The sequence below is a fragment of the Apus apus genome, chromosome W, assembly GCF_020740795.1.
Source record: "Apus apus isolate bApuApu2 chromosome W, bApuApu2.pri.cur, whole genome shotgun sequence".
Lineage (NCBI taxonomy): Eukaryota > Metazoa > Chordata > Aves > Apodiformes > Apodidae > Apus > Apus apus.
The window spans coordinates 2,780,563-2,801,145 of NC_067311.1; the positions used below are offsets into that span (position 1 = coordinate 2,780,563).

Consider the following 20,583-nt stretch of genomic DNA (forward strand, 5'->3'; position numbering starts at 1 on the left):
GTGAGCATCTATGTGATATGCCTTTACAGCAAGTTTTTCTACCTGGGCAGCAATGTCTTGCCACAATGCAGCAGCCCAGATGAGTTTACCTCTGTGCTGCCAGTTGGTCTGTTTCCATTGCTGTAGCCCACCCCCACAGGGCATTTGCCACCACCCATGAGACCATATAGAGATAAAGCACTGGCCACTTTTCTCATTCAGCTATCTCTAGGGCCAGCTGGATGGCTTTCACTTCTGCAAACTGACTCAACTTTGACGGCTTCAATGACTTGTTGTGTCGTTGCTTTCCACTTCCGATGGTTTCCTACAACTCAACAGGATCCACTGGTAAACAGAGCATATTGTCTTTCACCTTCTGACAACTCATTGCATGGTGGCACCTCTTGGGCACAAGTCAGTTCCTCAGGCGATGCTCCAAAATCTCTGCCTTCTGGCCAGTCCAACGATCTCTTCCAGGATTCCTGGGCAGTTGGGTTTCCCCATTCGAGCCCGTTGCATGATCAACACTACCCACTTACTCCATGTAGCATCGGTTGCATGATGTGTAGAGGGGACGTTTCCTTTGAACATCCAGTGTAGCACAGGCAATCATGGTGCCAAGAGGAAGTGTGCTTTTGTACCAACAACTTCTGAAGTGGATGGAATCTTATTGATCGCATCCCTTGGATCTGTGACAATGTCCATCTTGCCATTTTATTCCCCAAAACTGGATGTCTTGTGCAGGTCCTTTGACTTTGCTTTGTCTTATGGTAAAATCAGCTTTCAGAAGAATCTGGATTATTCTTTTCCCTTTCTCAAACACTTCCTTTGCTGTATTGCCCCACACAATGATGTCATCAATGTATTGCAGGTGCTCAGGGGCATCACCCTGCTCTGGTGTAGTCTGGATCAGTTCATGACAAATGGTAGGGCTGTGCTTCCACCCCTGGAGCAGTTGGTTCCAGACATGTTGGTCACCTCTCCATGTCAGAGCAAATTGTGTCCTGCATTCTGCTGCAGAAGGGATTGAGAAAAACACATTGACAATATCAGTTGTGGCATACCACTTGGCCGCCTTCAGCTGCATTTCATATAAGAGTTCTAGCATGTCCCGTACAGCAGCACTCAATGGTAGTGTGACTTCATTCATAGAATCATAGAATCCTAGGGGTTGGAAGGGACCTCGAAAGATCAGCTAGTCCAACCCCCCTGCCAGAGCAGGGTCACCTAGAGTACATCACACAGGAAGGCGTACAGGCGGGTTTTGAATGTCTCCAGTGAAGGAGACTCCACAACCTCTCTGGGCAGCCTGTTCCAGTGCTCTGTCACTCTCACAGTAAAAAAAAAATTTCTGATATTCACCTTAAACCTCCTGTGCTCCAATTTGCATCCATTACTCCTTGTCCTATCACTGGTCATCACTGAAAAAAGCTTAACTCCATCTTCTTGACACTCACCCTTTACGTATTTGTAAACATTGATGAGGTCACCCCTCAGTCTCCTCTTCTCCAAACTAAAGAGACCCAGCTCCCTCAGCCTTTCCTCATAAGGGAGATGTTCCATTCCCTTAATCATCTTTGTGGCTCTGCGCTGGACTCTTTCAAGCAGTTCCCTGTCCTTCCTGAACTGAGGGGCCCAGAACTGGACACAATACTCCAGATGCGGCCTCACCAGTGCAGAATAGAGGAGGAGGAGAACCTCTCTTGACCGACTAACCACACCCTTTCTAATGCACCCCAGGATGCCATTGGCCTTCTTAGCCACAAGGGCACACTGCTGGCTCATGGTCATCCTCCTGTCTACCAGGACCCCCAGGTCCCTTTCACCTACACTGCTCTCCAGCAGGTCAGCCCCTAACCTGTACTGGTACATGGCGTTTTTCTTCCCCAAATGCAAAACTCTACACTTGCCCTTCTTGTAGACTGGAGTGACATTTGCTATCCTCCAGTCCTCAGGCACCTCTCCTGTTACCCATGACTTACCGAAGATGATGGAGAGTGGACTAGCAATGACCTCCGCCAGCTCTCTCAGCACCTTTGGATGCATTCCATCCGGACCCATCGATTTATGGATGTCCAGATTACTCAACTAACCTAACTAACTCAACCTAACCCAATCCTCATCTACCTTAGCAAACTCCTCCTTTATCTTGACTTCTTCTGGGGCTATATGAAACTGGGGCTCATGGGGAAAGCCTGCAGGAGTAAAGACAGAGGCAAAGAAGGCATTCAGCACCTCTGCCTTCTTTATATCCTCTGTCACCAGGGCACCCGCCTCATTCAACAGTGGGCCTATATTGCCTCTGGTGTTAGTTTTGTTGGCTATGTATTTGAAAAAGCCCTTTCTATTATCCTTAACCCGACTTGCAAGGTTAAGTTCCAAGGAGGCCTTAGCTTTCCTAGTTGCCTCCCTACATCCTCTGACAACAGTCCTATATTCCTCCCAAGTGACCAGCCCCTCCTTCCATGATCTATAGATTTTCCTTTTCCACTTGAGTTTGCCCAGCAGTTCCTTTTTTAACCACGCTGGTCTCCTAGCTCCCTTACTAGATTTTCTACCCATTGGGACACACTGATCCTGTGCTTGCAAGAAGTGGTCCTTGGATGTTGACCAGCTATCTTGAGCCCCTTTACCTTCTAGCACCCTGTCCCCTTCCCTTAACAATTGATTGAGGAGGCCAAAGTTTGCTCTGTGGAAGTCCAGGGTTCTGGTCCTGCTGCGTATTCTGTTCCTCCCACACAGGATCCTGAACTCCACCATCTCGTGGGCACTGCAGCCAAGGCTGCCATTGACCACCACTGCTTCAACAAGGCCCTCCTTGTTGGTGAGTACAAGATCCAGCAGCGCTCCTCTTCTAGTCGGCTTGTCCACCATTTGCATTAAGAAGTTATCATCAATGCACTGGAGGAACCTCCTAGACTGTGAAAGGCTGGCTGTGTAAGTCTTCCAGCAGATATCGGGGTAGTTAAAATCTCCCATGAGGACCAAGGACTGTAGTTGTGAGGCTGCTTTCAGCTGCCTGTAGAAAGCCTCATCAACTTCCTCATCTTGATCAGGTCTGTAGTAGACTCCCACAACTGTATCACCCATACCAGCCTGCCCTTTAATTCTTACCCACAGGCTTTCAACTTGCCCCTCATCAGCCCCTGCACAAAACTCGATACATTCTAGTTGCTCTCTCACATAAAGAGCAACTCCACCACCTCGCTTCACCGACCCATCTTTCCTAAAAAGCACAGAGCCATCCATGGCCACATTCCAGTCGTGTGAGCTGCCCCACCAGGTCTCTGTTATTGCTACCAGATCATAACCCTTAGCCCGCACACAGACCTCTCACTCTTCCTGTTTATTCCCCATGCTGCGTGCATTGGTGTACAGGCATTTCAGGAAGCAAGCAGAGCACACTGGTGGGACCAAATCCTCCTTAGACCACCTTCCTTCAGGCCCTGGTATGTTCCTCTTGGGCTTGTCCCTAAAAGGCCCAGTTATCTCCCCTTCCCCCTTCACATCTAGTTTAAAGCCCTCTCAATGATGCCCGCTAACTCCTGCCCCAAAAGCCTTTTCCCCCTCTGGGACAGGTGCATCCCACCTGCCACCATCAGGCCAGGTGTCTCATATAGCAGCCCATGATCAAAATAACCAAAGCCCTGCCTTTGGCACCAGTCTCGTAGCCATTCATTGATCAGTAAACTCTTCCTGTTTACCTCTCCACCCATTCTTGCAGGAGGTACGGAGGCAAACACTACTTGCGCTCCAGACCCCCTAACTAGCTGTCCCAGGGCCCTGAAGTCTCTCTTCATTGCCCTTACATTTCTTGTAATAATTTTGTCACTGCCAACCTGAAAAATCAGCAGTGGGTAGTAATCGGAGGAATTTACAAGATTAGGGAGTTTCCTTTTAACATCTCTAATCCGAGCCCCAGGGAGGCAGCAGACCTCCCTGTGGGATGGGTCCGGTCGACAGATGGGCCCTTCTGTTCCCCTCAGAAGGGAGTCACCCACCACAATTACCCTCCTTTCCTTCTTAGTTGAAGAAGTCCTAAGGCGTGGGGCTGAGTGACAAGTCCTAGGTGCTTCACCAGACAGATCTATCACTCCAACTTCATTTTCCTGTCCCTGAAGTTCCAAGGCCACGATAGTCCACTGTTAACCTCCACCTTCCGTCAGACTTCTGCACTGGCCATATGGGTCTACTAAAGGGTGAGCAAGTCTTTCTGGTCACCCCTTTGCTCTCCAGTCAGCAAATCAACTCATGGATAGGAAGCAGGGAGTCTCAGTTGGTGTGATATTGCTGACAGTGCACTGCAATCAATATCTGCTGTTCTTTGACACACAGCAACCCCACAACAGAGGGATCCTCTGAACGGCTGAGCAGGGTAGACACCTGTTTAGTCACCTGTGTATCCATAGCAGCTACATAAAAGGCCAGCCGGTACCCTTTGGGGTCCCTGAAGTACCCTCTCCTGAGGTAGTCTGTGCCAAGGATGCACAGAGCCTCCGGGCCAGTAACAATGGGGTACTTTTGCCGCTTGTTCCTGGTTAGGCTCACCTCAGCCTCCAACACAGACAGCAGTTGGGATTCCCCTGTCAGTCCAGAAATCCAGATGTGTTCCACCCCCTTGTACCCCAATGGCATTAGGGTACACTGTGCATTAGTGTCCACCCAGAGCCTTATACTCCCCTGGGTCTGATGTGCCAGGCCATCAAATCCATACAGTCCAGTACACTCATCCTTTTCCTCTGCCTGGCTGAAGGCAGGGACCCTCTGTTCCTCATTGGAGTATTTGCTATCTGACCCCTGTGGTGTCAGACCAGAAGTCCTTTTGCCAAAATCAAGAGGAGAGGTGTTCTCAGTCCTTCTTCTGCATCTGGGGGATTCCTGGTTGCCAATTGCCTTCTCAACAGCACCTGGAACAAAAGCCTTCTTGGGTGGCCTCTTCTTAGCATCTGTCTTCCCCCACAAGTCACATTACGTGGGCTTCTAGCTTTGAGGTGGGCTCACCATCCCACTTCCTCATGTCCTCCCCCTGGTCATGCAGCATGATCCAGAGGGTACCATGCCTCATGTGCCTGGGGCTGCCTTTCCCTCTGGCAGGGAGAGGCTGGCTCTGGGGGATGCCCCTGACAGCCGAGATGCTGGCCCACGGGGATGAGGAGGATGAGAGATTCTCTTCAAAACGCTGGAGCTGGTGAGACAGTCTCTCCACAGTTGGTATATTGAAATCTGGCCAGTCCATCATCGCCAGGGTGTTGGAGTACAACATTGGTGCATCCTGGACAAACCTCCTCCACGTGGCCCGTGTATGCTGGATGTCATCCAGATCTTTGGTTGCTGTCCAGGTCACTGTAGACGACTTCCACCACTGTTAATTCTCTCAGATACTGGATGCCTTCCTCAGTAATGGTCCACTCCCCCCAGTAATTTAGAAGATCATCCTTGAGGGGATATCTCACCTTCACACTTGACAGGAGCCACCTCCAGAGGCTGAGAATTGTCACCTCTCTCCCTATTTCTTTGTCAATTTGCCAGTCCCTAGTTAGGTATACCAGCTGCTGGGCTTCCTTATCCTCTAATTCCTGACTGCTGGCCCCAGTATCCCTGCATCAGAGCAATCAGGCAGCAGTCCACTCGCCTGGCTGAAGGCTGTAACCTTTCCAAAGATCTCTAAGTTCACTCAGGGTGAGGGACTATGTGGTTTCTGCCTCTTGGGTGAAGTCTGTCGCTTCCTCCTCCTCTTTCTTTGTCAAAGAACCAGCTTCCTGATCCGACCCTTCTTCCTCCTCCTCCTCCTCCCTTACTAATCAATGATATGGACCTGTTGACCTCCACATCCAGTGTTTCTTCTTGACTACTGGGGCAATTAGTGTAGTTGGGGCTTGGATCCCTGTCTTAACCATTGTGTTCTCAGATGTAGAGGCCCTCCTTCCAGTGCTCCTCTGATGGTGCTGAACAGAGGCTCAGTAGGCAAAGGCCATGCCCCAATACAGTGCTAGGAGCTGCTAGGTCTCACTTCTGTCAAGTGGCGCACCAATTCAACAGAATTACATGCCCATCCAGGCGTAAAATCCCAGGCTATCAGAGGTTATAACCACCGTAGGCATCTGCCCAAATCCTCCCACACACCTCAAGGATCAACCACCAGGGCATGTCAGCCACCATTGCAGGGAGGGTTGGACTCGATGACCTTTAAAGGTCCCTTCCAATCCAAACTATTCTATGTTTCTCTGTGGCCTCACCAACAAGTTGTTTCCTCTTATGCCACAAAACCTGCGGAGAGCCCATGCTGGAGCAGGGTCCTGGCCCACACTGGAGCAGGGGAAAAGCGTGAAGAGGAAGGAGCCACAGAGAAAAAGAACTAACCACAGCCCTATATTCCCCATGCCTCCCTGTGCTGCTCGGGGTGGGAGGAGGTACAATAGTTGGGAATTAAAAGAGTGATGTTGAGCCTGGGAAGAAAGGGGAGTAGGGGGAAGGTGTTTTAGGTTCTGTCTTTGTTTCTCACCATCCTATTCTATTTTAATTTGCAATGAAATGAATTAATCTTCCCCAAGTCAAGTCTTTTTTGGCCGTGACGGTAATTGGTAAGTGATCTCCCTGATCCCATGATCTTTTCTATCTTATTTTCTCCCCCCATGCTGTTGAGTCTGGCAGCCAGCCAAGGTGAACCCACCACCAAATGTAATCTCTCTTGCTCATTACTTGCAGATCTTGTCTTGGATGGATAAGGAACTGTCTGGATGGCCACATCCAAAGAGTTATAGTCAACAGCTCAATGTCCAAAAGGAAAACAGTAGCGAGTGGTGTTCCTCAAGGGTCTGTACTGGGACCAATACTATTTAATATCTTCATCCGTGGCATAGATAGCGGGATTGAGCGCACGCAATATGGACAGTGGGATTGAGTGCACCCTCAGCAAGTTTGCCGACGACACCAAGCTGAGTGGTGCGGTCGACACGCTGGAGGGAAGGGATGCCATCCAGAGAGGCCGGGACAGGCTTGAGAAATTACCCATACTGGAGGATAATCTGATTTTGTAGGAGCACTTTGGGGGCAGTGTCAAAGTAGAACTTCTTAATTGGGGTCTGTCCAAGTCGACTCCTATGGAATCGCAGAAGTCTCTCTGCACTGGGATATCCAGTGTTGCAGATTACAGAAGGGTTCATATACTCAGACACGATGCCAGCAACATTTTGTGTGTTCTCAAATAAGTTTACCCCTGAACCAGAAATGGCTTCCTGTAGAAAGATAAAGCCAACTGGAAATTTGAAGCCATGAGGAGGTTTTCTAGTTTTACCCTATTCGTTTATTTGCAAACTTGCTGTGTTGTCCGTTAGAACAAAATGAAGAAGCGATCATAAAGGTACGGACCCTTGAGGGACACCACTCGTTACCGGTTTCCATTTGGACATTGAGCCGTTGACTGTAACTCTCTGGATGCAACCCTCCAACCAGTTCCTTTTCCATCTAACAGTCCATCCATCAAACCCATCTTTCTCTAATTTAGCGACAAGGATGTTGTGGGGGACCGTGTCAGAGGCCTTACAGAAGTCCAGGTAGATGACATCCATAGCTCTTTCCTTGTCCACCAAGGCAGTCACTCCATAGTAGAAGGCCACCAGATTAGTCTGGCACGATTTGCACTTGGTGAAGCCATGTTGGCTGTCCCTGATCACCTCTCTGTGTTGCACATGCTTCATCACAACTTCCAGGAGGATCTGTTCCATCATTTTTACCAGGCACAGAGCTGCAGCTGACTGGTCGGTAGTTCCCAGGGTCCTCCTTTTTACCCTTTTTTTTAAAAGGGCATGATGCTTCCCTTTTCTCCAGTCACTCGAGACTTTGCCTGACTGTCACAACTTTTCAAATATGATGGGGAGTGGCTTGGCAACTACATCAGCCAATTCACTCAGGACCCTGGCATGCATCTTGTCACGTCCCATGGATTGTGTACGTTCGGGTTCCTCAGGTGGTCTTGAACCTGATCTTCTCCTACGATGGGTGGGACTTCATTCCCACAGTGCCTGCCCTGAGGTTCAGGGACTTGAGGGATGTGGGAAGAGCCGGGGAAAACTGAGGCAAAAAATTGTTGAGTACCTATGCCTTCTCCATGTCAGTTGTCACAGGATGGGGATCCAGTCCTATTTATCAGAAGTGATACAATTTCTTTTGTCTTCCTTTTCTGACCAATGTACCTGTAGAAGCCCTTCTTATGATTCTTCACATCCCTTGGAGAGACCTCGATTAAGAAATTGCCCTCAGTGCACTCCATGAGTCTCCTGGACTGCTTACAGCTTGCTGTGCTGCTCTTCCAGTGGATGTCAGGGTGACTGAAATCCCCCCAACAGCATCAGAGCCTGCGAGTGTGATGCTTCCTGTAGTTGAAGTAAGAACGCTTCATCAACAGGCTCCCCTTGATCGTGCAGCCTGTAGCAAACACCACCTGCGAGGTTTCCTTTGTTGGCCTGGCCCCTAGTTTTTACCCATAAGCTCTCAAGTTGTTCATCGATGTTTCTCAAAGACAGCTCTGTACAGTCAATCCATTCTTTTACATAGAGGTCAACCTCCCCCCCACTCCTCCTTCCTTGCCTGTCCCTTCTGAAAAGTTGAGAGACATCAATTGCAGCGCTCAAGTCGTGCAATTTGTCCCAGTGGTAACAATCAGATCGCAGCTTTCTAGCTGCACAGTGGCTTCCAGCTCCTCCTGCTTGTTACCCATGCTGCACGCATTGCTACTGAGGCACGTCAGCTGGGCTACCTACCTTGTCGCCTTTTTAGAGGGACACAACCTAATTCCTTTGAGTCACTTCACAGGTGTTTCCCTGTCGGTTCCTAATACATCAGCAGCCCCTGGCTCTTCTTCTCTGTTGCTCAAATCCACATCCCCTTCCCCTGCTAAGTCTAGTTTAAAGCTCTCCATATCAATGGCTGCCTTTAAGCTTAAAGTGTCCATGTTGATTTTCCAATTCAAATTATAGTCATAACAGAGTTACAGATGAAAAAGGCTTTGCTGTTATACCACGGATTAACATTCTTCTTCTGAATGTCTTAGTTTTTCTTTTAACCCCTCTGCTATCGTGCACATCTTTACTTCATCAGGTATAAATAAGATGGCATATAAAATAACTGTGATATAGTCCCTTAGGGGTTTATACTTGTAATTATTTGCCTTTACTCTCTACAAGACTAGGAAGTCTATTGTCCAAGTGTGAGCATCACAGTGGAGAAAGATGCATTTGGGAGGAACAATCACAGGAGATTTACTTCTTTCTGACTCTAATGTGTTTTGGCTTGAATAATATGGCTTCTTTGTCGTCTTTGTAGCTAGTCTCAAAAAGTAGCTGCAGATGGGGAAACCTCAATAATTTCTGTGTCTCAACTGCATTTTCAGGAGGAGGAAGTTGCGAATCACTTTAAGCTAGAACTAATTGAAAGGCCTACGGTTACATAGGGATGTTTTCCTGAGGTTTCCTTACAGAAATACATGCTCTGTATGTTTAAAATAGATCAACAGACTGACTGACTTAAAACAAGGCAGAGCTTTCATTTGTTTATTACATGTTTATCTTTTAAAAAGGTATACTTTTAATATTATGGGAGTTGAGAATAAAAATTTAAATTGGATGCCAGGATTTTACATGGGGGAAAAAAAGGAAAGGGTTGAATTATTTGATAGGTTTATTTCAAGGAAGCGTGTGAAAAGTAAGAAGAATTAGGCTCAATATGATATATACTTTATGCATTATATTCTTACCTTTCACCCTCTATCTCTTGGTAAATTTGTTAGTTTAGGAACTGCCTTCATTTGTACTTCAAATTACCTAATGATTGCTTCAGTTTAAACACTGATAATTAATATAATTTGTGTTGTTTTATTTATAGATGCTGGTATTTGGGTGTAGTAAGAAAAAATATCCTCTGTCACTGTCTTGCTGCTTGATTAAGGCTATAAATTAAACCATACACATCTGTGGCAAATTAAACTGCCTTCGTGTAAAAAAAAAACACCTGTAAACACATAATACAGCCCCTGAAGCAATTCAGCCTTATAAATTTATCCCAGAACAATGAGTTTTATACTTGTTCTATCTATGTATCAGTACAGAGCCTGCTTATTAAACATTCTGGAAATGCAAAATTCTCTTGCATGCATAATAGTGTGGTAAAGCGAGTTTGTTCATGCCCTGAGGTTGACTGCTATGCTAATGTGTTATCTTTTGGGCTCAATTTTTCAGTTTTTTTGTTTGTTAGTTGGTTTGTTTTGGGTTTTTTAAAGTGACATTTAGATGGTCTTTAGAAAGTAAATTTCCTTCTTTATGTAAAAAAAATTAGAAGAAAATCATATTTTGCAAATAAAGTAAAACTAAAAATACACCTGTGAAACATTCCTGTTAAAATATTATTTCCAAAATGAGCATGAAAAGTAATTCCCCCAATTTGATTTTACAGTAATTGCACCTGTTCTGAGCATTTTAAAAATTTACTTTAAATTTTTCATCTTAGAGCCCTCTATCCATATGCCTTATCTTTTTCGCTTGGTATAGCTCCATAGCAGTTCTACTGCAATAATGTTTTCTCATACTTGGCATGCAGTGTATGAAGGTGTTCTTTAAGTGGTTTTTTTTTATATACTATTTTAACCCTACAGTTTTTAAAAGAATGCCTGTGTAACTGAAGCAATGTATACCTCAGTGGTTTAACTCAAATCACAGGAAAAACCTTGTATTGTTGAAGTAATATGCATTTAATTAGTTGAAGGGTCGAGAAAATGTGTTAGGAAAATGAATGAATGAAACATGCTCTACAACAGAGTAGTTTTGTAACTTACTACCAGCACTATTGTGAGCGCAGAAAGGAGAAGAGTCATGACAGACTTCTGTTTCTTACAGCTGAAAGATTTATGGAAGCACCAGTCTCAACTGGTTATGATAGCAGCCTTGTTAAGACTTGGAGAGCCCATCTCCCTCCCCTCTCCTTTCTCAAACATTGAAGGATTCAGCAGCAGTGCAGGTCAAAAAGAATCAGAGTTAACTAATAATTCCAATTTGGAAGTCCAGGGAAATATTAAAATCTGGTTGTGGGCTAACATTTTAAGTATACGTGCTTATTTTAGTCATAAGGAACAATTCTATGAAGTGAGAAAAAGTTCAGTGGAAAGAGAGATTAAGCTAAATTGTAGGTTAAAAAAAAAAAATCACCCTCAACTTCTAAAAATATATTTTTTACAAATTGTGTTCATAACAGATCTTACTAAGAGCAGAGAAATAAAATAGTTAAAGCACAACACTTGAATGACTGAACGTTGCACTAACTTACCCAAGTCCAAACCAGTTGAAATCTGCAGCGTAGAATCTTTTTCACTGACAGTTAAGTATTTTGGTCAGTTTTCCTTTCTGTTCTTAATCAGGGTTATAGAAAATAGATATTCATTATCAAATTTTCCTTTTAGATAAATGAATTGGTGGATGCCCGTGATGTCAGCATTGGAGCCTGGTTTGAAGCTCATATAAAAAATGTTACTCGAGCAACAAAAGGACATAAGAATGGTAAAGCTCAAGTAAAGAGTGGCAATTCTTACAAAACAACTAATGGAAACTTAAGTCAAGATCATTCTAGAGAGAATGCAAATTATTTGGACAGTACACCATCGACATCTTACTCAGACTGCATGGACACTGATGAAGAAGCTATTTATCATATCAAGTATGATGAGTAAGTGCTTCTGATATTATTTTGAGGACATCATATGTTATGATTTGGTGTGTATAAACAAAGAATTTTGTTGAAGAAACTTGGAATCAAAGAGAGCAAGTTCAATATTGCAACCAAGGAAAGAAATATTAAAAAGCCATAATGTCTTTCAGTCAGATATAATGAGGGTTTTTTTTTCTTTTATTCACAAGTTCTTGTGAAGTATTACCTTTATCTTCTCTTTATGAAACTCAGAACCTCTATCTCTAAGGAAAGGAAACTATGCATTGGATTTTTCTGTACTTGTTTTTCTATGTAAAAGATAAGTGAATATTTTCTTCAAAAACTACTCTGCTCATATTCAGTTCCTTCCATTGAATTCTAAGCAAGTGTTTCATGGGAGCAAGTTCTGGTGCTTGAATTGTTTAAATTTTGTTTAAAAAGTAATGTTTATGCATGAGATGACAGGTCTGCATTTCGTGTAGCGGTTCTTGTAGAGAATCTGGTGACTGAGAACATAAAATGAATTCTGAGCTGGAGTGAGGGTACAAAGGGATTTTTTATTTTTATTTTTTAAGTCTGCGGTACAAGCAAATTTCAGAACCTACAACAGATGTGCTAGAGTAAAGGCTTTGTGCCATAAATTAAGTGGGATTTCTCATCACCAGCTTTTGCACTGATGCATTCACATAAATTGGATCCTAGTTGTTTAATGATGCCTTAATTTGCTGAAGCAGCTAACTAAGCTTCTAAACCAGTGGCATCAATTAGAATTTTTTATTACAGAGAACAACAAAAATATCACACTTTGGCATGTGAGATTAAAGATATAGGAACATATGTTTACTTTACATAGAAGCACATTCAGTATTAGTCTTGTTGAGGATAAATTGAAGTTTTCAAAATATTTTTTAAGTATCGATTTCAAGTTCTGTTGTTATTAATAATTACAATTTAAAACAGTTTTGCTAGGGAAAAAAGAACATTGAAGACTTAAGCTGAATGTCTGAAGACTTTTGTCTGAACGTGTAGTTCAAATGCAGTTTTATATCTGCAACTATCAATTTTTTATCTGCAGATATGTTTCTACACACACACACAAAACAGATAGCTACAGAGTTGAAAGCAAAAATTTACTTTAAAATGTATTTAAATATACTTAAATTCAGAACTTTCTCACTACTTTAGTCATTCAGTATCATTACAGTTGGACTAGATGATCATGGCAGGCCCCTTTCAACTGAAGTATTCTTAAAAAAAATAAATTGTCTCTAAAATGATAGATATGCATCATGGTATGCTTTCAAAGACCTGGTTCTAAGATTGGTTAATTGTGTAACATCACAAAAGTGTTGAATTGAGCAAAGGGCAAAAATTTGAGAGAGTGTGTTTGTAATTATTGGAGTTAAATTACGTTCCTCTTTTGTAGATTGTGTCATTTTATGTGTTAGAGATTCAAGGGAGAAGCCCCCCGTGAAGTAGAAAGTATAATCAAGCTGATCTGACTTGCATAGGTGTACTTATCCTTATGAAACATCAGTTTCACTTCACGTGTACCTTAAGATCTAGCATTTCCAGTAGATGCAGACAGTCATCTTAGTCTTCCTGTCACAGGTTCGTGTTCTTAGCCAGTGATCATCTTAAAACATTATGTATTATCTAATTTTGCTTATGTCATGGTCATTTACTTGACTGGCCTGAAATGTTAAAAGTTTGAGCTTTCAGGGAGAAAAGTTATTTTAAAACTTTCTAACAAGCATTTATCAGCTAACAGCGACTTTGGTAAAAGTTAACTGCTTACATGAGACAAAACACAAGGTGTGATTTGTGACACTGTATTTACCTTTCAACATCCCACTTCTTTGTTCTTTGAGTGGTAGTTAACATGCACATTCGCACGGTGGGTGGTTGTGCATGTACTCATAACGCCAGCTTCAGACATTAGTCTTTTTGCCTCTTTGGTATCTGTAGAGCACACGTATCAAACAAAAGGGAGGAAGAAGACATGGATAAATAGGGTAGTGCGTAATGTGCGTCCTTCAGTTTTCAGTTCCAGATGTTCTTATCCTATTTGCCATCTCTTTGTGCTTGTTCTTTGAGGTTCATATTCTACTATTAGTTCCTATTTCTTCTGTGCATGGTTGCCGTTCCTGGATGCTTAGGTTTGGGCTGGGCTAGTGACACCAATCCACCTTGACAGCCTTTTCTTACCAAGCCTTTTCTTGAAGTAGCTCATTTCTCCTTCCTTCTATCTCCTACAGCAGATGATTTCACCCTGGCTGAAGGGCTTTAGGCTCCTTGCCCACAACAGGAACATTCCTGATAGAGGTGGAAGAAGTTGCTTTTTCTCCTTCGGGAAAACTGCACGTCTCTGACAAGCAACCTGCAGATGGAGACCATAAGCCTGGTGCCCATAAAGCCATCAAAATGTCTTTCTTACATTATGGAGAAGACTATGGGGTTTGCCTCTGACACAGATTAACGGTCGTTCAGATCCTCACTGAGATCATCTAGACTGGTTCTCCTTCACTGCCTGTTTAATTATCCAGTCTAGAAAAACTGTCCATCAAGAAGGCTACAGCTGAAGGACAAGTCTGTTGTAATGTCCTGAAATGAGGTTGGGAATGTGGAGTAGACCTATGCTTTGTTTCTTAGACTTCATGTTACCTCAAAGATCGTTTGATACCCAGCTGTTGTGGCAAGTCCAGTCTGAGAATGCATGCACACACCAAAAAAAAAAAAAAAAAGGGGGGGGGGGGGGAGGGAAATCAAACATCCATTTTATTTCTGTTTACATCTGGAACCGACTACTCAATGATGTTTATGCAGGAGATACCGGAAAGCTATTTACCCTTGATCTCAACATGAAGCCCTCCACTGTCATAGATCTAGTTCTTTGGACCAAGGTTCCTAGTACAGGTCTATTTCTCCTAGCTGTCTTCAAACCCCAAAGATCCCACAGGTCTCCACTTAAATGGAGATCTAGAGCTGTTTGTTTGTTTTTCTTTTTTTTTTTTTTTTTTTTTTCCAGTTGTCCCATTAGTGTTGACACCGGTCAATTCAAGTTGAATGTTGTCCAACATAATGTATCTCACACCTCTGTAGTTGAGAGACTTAATCAGCTTTATTTATACTAAAGCACAATCGTGTTTTTCTTGGGGGGTGGGGGGAGAGAAGATCATTGCGAACAGGTCCTACCAACCTCCTTGTAGGTATTGAAAGGCTGCTATTAGCTGCCACCACCATCATCCCCCTCCAAGCTCTTCCTTCTCCTGACTGAACAAGCCCAGTCCCCCAGCCTCTTCTCACAGAGCATATCTTGACAGCCATCTTGCCAGCCCTCCACTGGGCTAATGCCAGCTTGTCAGCATCTTCCTTGCATTGAGGGACCTAAACCAGACATAATACTCTAGATAAGATCTAACAAGTGCCAAGTACAGGGAAATAGTCACTCCTCTCAATCTATTGCTTATGCTCTTGTTGAGACAGCCCAGGGTGTTGTTGGCCTTCTTTGCTACCTGGGCACGCTGTTGCCTCACGTTCAGCTTGCTGTCTACCAGGACCCCCAGGTCCTTTTCTGCAGAGCTGCTACCCAGCTAGTCACTCTGCAGCCTGTGTTGTCACTTGGCCAGCAGCCAAGTACCTACACAGCCGCTCTCTCACTCCCCTCTCCCGCAGGACGAGGAGAACGCAGAAGGAAAGCGAGAAAACTTGTGCAGCGAGATACATTTTAAAAGGTGAAGCAAAAGCTGCACGTGCAAGCCAAGCAAAAAGAGGAATTCATTCACTAATTCCTATTGGCAGGCAGATATCCAGCCACTTCTTGGAAATCAGGGCCTCAGCACACATAACAGTTGCTTGGGAAGACAAATGTCGTAACCACAAACGTCCCCTGTCCCCCTCTTCCTCCTCTTTCCCTGAGCTTTTATTGCTGAGCACAATTTCACATGGCATGGAATATCCCTTTGGTCGGTTGGGGTCAGCTGTCCCAGCTGTGTCTCCTCCCAACTGCTTGCACACACCCAGCCTACTACTTGTTGCTGGGGCAGAGCGAGAAACAGAAGGCCTTGATGCTGCGCAATTACTGCATGTAACTTCTGTTGTCTCTTGAGGATCACCATAGGATTTCAAAAGAAAGTCAATAAATAAGAAAACACCTTTACTAACCATAGTTGCATCTAGCAACATTTTTAATTCAGGTTTTCCTGACATGAATTCTTTAATGAAAGCGATAAACCTGAAAATGTTATAGTATTTTCTTAGTTCTTGAGCCTTTTTAAGAGTATGTTTTTTTCCTCTTTTATTAGCTTGATTTACATAGCCCTGCATATTCCCATTTTCTGCTACCTTAGTTACATACTCATCTTGTGTATTTGAGAGTTTAGGTTTTAATTTAATATTGTTGTCATTCCTATAAATAGCATGTTTAAATATAGGATGAAATTTGACATGGAGTAAGTAGCACTACCTAAATTGAATCTATTTCCACTATGCTTATTTTGCTTTGTTATTTAGGACAAGTAAAAAAGGAAGGAGAGAAATCGTCTAGATGGTGGAATCATAAGATGGAAAATATACTATTTTTTGTGGTATTACAGTATTAAGATACATCTGAGGTCAGAAGTTTCCTATAAAAGCACAATTGATTTCTTTTGTGATGTAATGAGGAACAGCATTATAGTGTTTGATGTACTTAGACATGATTCCAAAAGTATGAGTTAGACTCATTCTCAAATGCTTGTGACAAATGGTGTTCCAGTTCTAAAAAGAGTATCTGGATGTTCAACCTGTGATGTTGGGTATGGACAAATATGAATGCTAGCTGCTTCTCTCCTGTGTCCCATTGAAAACGAATATTGGTGTTCCTTAGCCTATTGAAAGGATTCCTTAGACTAGGCTTAAGGTGAGTGGCAACAACTGTAAAAACCTCTGCACCTTTTAATAATGAGACTTCTTGTATGTCAGGCGGAAAATGAGAGACCTAGAGGGGGAAGGTCTATTCAGTGGACACGCTTTTTGCCCTCATATCTATAAAGTTAGAGCACCCTATTACTAAAAGTTGTAGAATAGAGAGATGAAGAAGTAATGTAAACATGGGCTTTGCAGTACATAGGAACATCCTTGGTTTTTATCCTTCATCCGGTTTCTAGATAACAGAGGTATTGATTTAGACTAAAACCAGATGAATGCCTTTATTATTCAAGTAGACTGGCTTTTTAATTTCATAAGGTGAATGGTTAAAAGGCTACATGGGGGGGGGGGTTTCTAAAGAAAATATTCCAATCATATTTTCCTCAAACCATATCACTTTGAATTTTTCCTTTTTTGTAAATCAGGAACTTTTTCCTTAAATTGGTAAGACATCAGATGCATGTCTGCGCCAGAAGAGAGGAAGGTAAAAAATGACTGTAACTTCTCATAGAATGACTTCGGGACTAACTTGGCATCCAGAGAAAAGCATGGAGTAATAAGGATTAATATTGCTCCTTTTCAGTTCTCCTGTGGTCTGGAAGTTCAGAAGTCAAGCACAAATGAGTGAAGAGAAGGGCTCCTAAGGGTGCTTTCTTAAGTTTATTAAGAAACTCTGGGAAGACGTGTAGTTCAGAGTTGATGGAAGAGTTGTTAAAAAAAAAAAAAAAAATCACTTTCAAAAGCCCGATTATTTGACAGTTGGATGTTCCATTCTAGAATTCGCATGGTTTCTAGGAAATTTTTTCTGTGGCCATCTGAAACATAATTCATGTCCGAAGAAATTTTGTCCTCACAATAGACCTTCAGATATGCACTTGGAAGCAGCATCCATTAGAGAGATATATAAAAGGCCTCTTGAAGCATCAGGCACCTTGTAAAAACAAAGTAAAATCTTCTTTTCAGCATTCTACACATGAAATTGGAAAAATGGATTCTGAGAGGAAAAGTTTCACCCATTTTAATCTATCTGTTCCTCCAAAGGAATGTTTCTCAACTTAAGCCTCTGAGCAGGCAGTAACAGAAGAAACTCAGCAATAACTACCTTCTTTTTTCTTTTCTGGAGAGTAGCTATTTTCTGTCTATAAAATGGGATATTTTGGGTGCCTGGTTTTGATATATGGTCTTATTTTATTCATGCTGCCCAACAATCTTGTTTCTTTAGATTCTTTTCATTGGATGTGTCTCAGGACAGAGATGGAATTGCTGTAAAGGATAAAAATGCTAAAAGTGCATCAGTAATATATCATGAAAGGTTCTTTTCAGAGTTCTTATTGGGATAAGAAAGATAGCACAGAACTGAATCTGGGAAAACACAACCATCGCCTGAGGGTGGCAATTCTAGCTGAAACATTTTTGTTGCTTCTGGGAGCACGGAGGGCTCAGGACCACATCTGAAATGCTTGGACACCAACACACGCAGTATGAGAAACAAACAGGATGAACTGGAAGCGTTGGTCAGCTCCCAGAGCTATGGTATCATTGGTATTAGTGAGACCTGGTGGAATGACTCCTATGATTGGAGTGCTGGGGTGAAGGGCTACAGGCAGTGCAGGTGAGGTGGAGGTGTCGCGCTACAGGCAAGGGAGAGGTTTGATTTTACAGCCCTTACAGTTAGCGGTGATCTGGTGGAGAGCCTCTGGATGAGGATTAGGGGGATGGAAAAAAAAGGTGTTGTAGTGGGTATTTACTACTGATTGCCCAGCCAGGATGTAAGCACTGAGAAGTTATTCTATAGGCAGTAAAGAGAAAACTCTGGATCGGTAGCCCTTGACCTTATCAGAGATTTCAACTTTCCAGGCATCAACTGGGAACATCATACTGATATGATGAGCAGATCTTAGAAATTCTTGAAGTCTGAGGAAGATAATTCCTTGTCACAAGCTCTCTGTGAGCCAACTGAAAAAGATGCCCTCCTAGACATTTCATCTGCAAATAGAGAAGGACTTATGGGAAATGTGACACCAGGTGGCTGTCTTGGCCACAGGGATCATGAAATGGTTTAAGAGAAAAAAGGACAGCAGAGTTGCAAAACTTTAAGCTATTCAGGGAAGTACTTATCAGTGTCCCCTGGGCTTTGAGGGCTTAGGAGTCCACAAGTGCTGGTCAGTCTGCAAGAAGCACCTTTTAGAAGCACAGGAGCAGGCTTGTGTCAAAAGTCAAGCAAGTGGGCCAGAAGACTAGCTTGGCTGAACAGGGAACTCTTCATGGAGCTCAAAAGGAAAAAGAAATTGTATGATCCCTGGAAGTGAGGTCAGGCTTCGCAGGAAGATTACAGAGCAGTGGTTCAGATATGCAGGGAGAAGATATGAAAGGCCAAAGCTCAATTAGAGTTGAAACTGGCCAGTGTTGTGTCAGACAACAAGAAAAGCTTTTTAAAGTACATTAATAGCAAGAGGAGGTCTAAAGAAAACAGTGGACCGATACTTGTTGAAGATGATCACCTGACCAATAGGGATGAAGATAAAGCAGAGACATTCAGCGTTTGTTGTTTTTTTTTAATCAGTCTTTAATAATACTGATAGCCCTTGGGCTGCCTGGTTCCCTGAGTTGGAGGACCATGACTGTGGTCCACAGAGCCTGATGGGATTCATCCCAGAGTACTGAAGGAGCCAGAGGATGTTATGGCAGGACCCCTCTCGATCATCTCCCAGAGGTCTTGGGAGTGTGGAGAGGTTCCTGCTGACTGCAAGCTACCCAGCGTTATTCCACTTTACAAGAAGGGCGTGAGGGAAGACCCAGGAAACTACAGAGCTGTTAGTCTAACCACAGTACCTGAAAAAATTATGGAGAAATCATACTGGGTACTATTGAAACGCATTTAAAGGACAATGCAATCATGAGGCACAGTCAACACGGGTTCTCAAAGGGAAAGTCCTGTCTAACTATTTTGATATCCTTCTGTGATAGAGTCACCCACCTAGTGGATGGAGCAAAGGCAGTGGATGTAGTTATTCTGGATTTTAGTGAGGCTTTTGATAACTGTCCCTCAACAGCATCCTTCTGGACAAGTTGTCCAACTTGTGAGATGAGCGGGTTGATGGTGCACTGGGTGAAGATGCCAGATTATGCACCTAGGATGGAGTAACACTGGACACGGGTATAAATTGGGAGAGGAGTGGCTGGAGAGCAGCCCTGCAGAAAGGGATCTGGGGGTGCTGGTCAGCAGCAGGCTCAGTAGGAGTCGGCAGTGTGCCCTGGCAGCCCAGAAGGCTAATTGCATATCCTGGCGTGCATCAAACACAGTATAAACAGCTCCTCAGAAGTGGTGATTATCTCACTGTATTCAGCATTGATGCAGCCTCACCTTGAGTACTGTGTGCAGTTCTGGGCCCCACAATTTAAAAAGGATATTCAGGTTCTCAAATGCATCCAGGGGAGGGCAACAAAGCTGGTGAATGGGCTGGAAGGCTGTCACCGTTTGACTCAGGTTCGACAACAATGCTCTCGATCCCCTCCCCCTCCCACACAAGTAGGGAAGGAGAGAGAGAAAGTGAGAGAGACTTGGCTGGATTGAAAACTAAACTACACAGCTTTAATTAAACACTAATGATATCAGAAAATATATACAATTATATACAAATATGTTCAGATATGTGCAAAAGCCTCTCGCCTCCCCCCACCCCCAGCAACTCCCACAACACTCTCCTTAACTGCGAACAGTCCCAAAAAATTCCAGACTGCTGCCGGAAAAAGCACAGAGTGATGAGGGTCAGGAGAGCTCAAGCCTAGGGGTCGATGGCGATGGATGGATGGATGGATGGATGGATGGATGGATGGAGTCCTCCCCGGATGCCGGCCATGGACGGGAGAGAAGGGAAGAAGAAGCAGGAAGGAAGTTGTCTTCTGCGATCTCTGACCTTCCACTGAGCTTACGTAGATATATGGAATGGAATATCTCTGGCCAATTTTGCTGTCTGTCTAATTTAGCCTCCTACAGGGGGGTCA

At 43.6% G+C, this 20,583-nt stretch overlaps 1 protein-coding gene across 4 annotated transcripts in view; it reads left to right on the top strand.

Moving 5' to 3' along the window:
• The window catches only part of LOC127395165 (E3 ubiquitin-protein ligase UHRF2-like), a 159,513-nt gene that overhangs the window by 50,011 nt on the left and 88,919 nt on the right, over positions 1-20,583 (top strand). For all 4 annotated transcript variants that reach the window (XM_051641665.1, XM_051641668.1, XM_051641666.1 and 1 more), the window contains one exon: positions 11,426-11,688. In XM_051641665.1, coding sequence (XP_051497625.1) covers positions 11,426-11,688 — 263 coding nt within the window. The remainder of the gene's footprint in view (positions 1-11,425; positions 11,689-20,583) is intronic.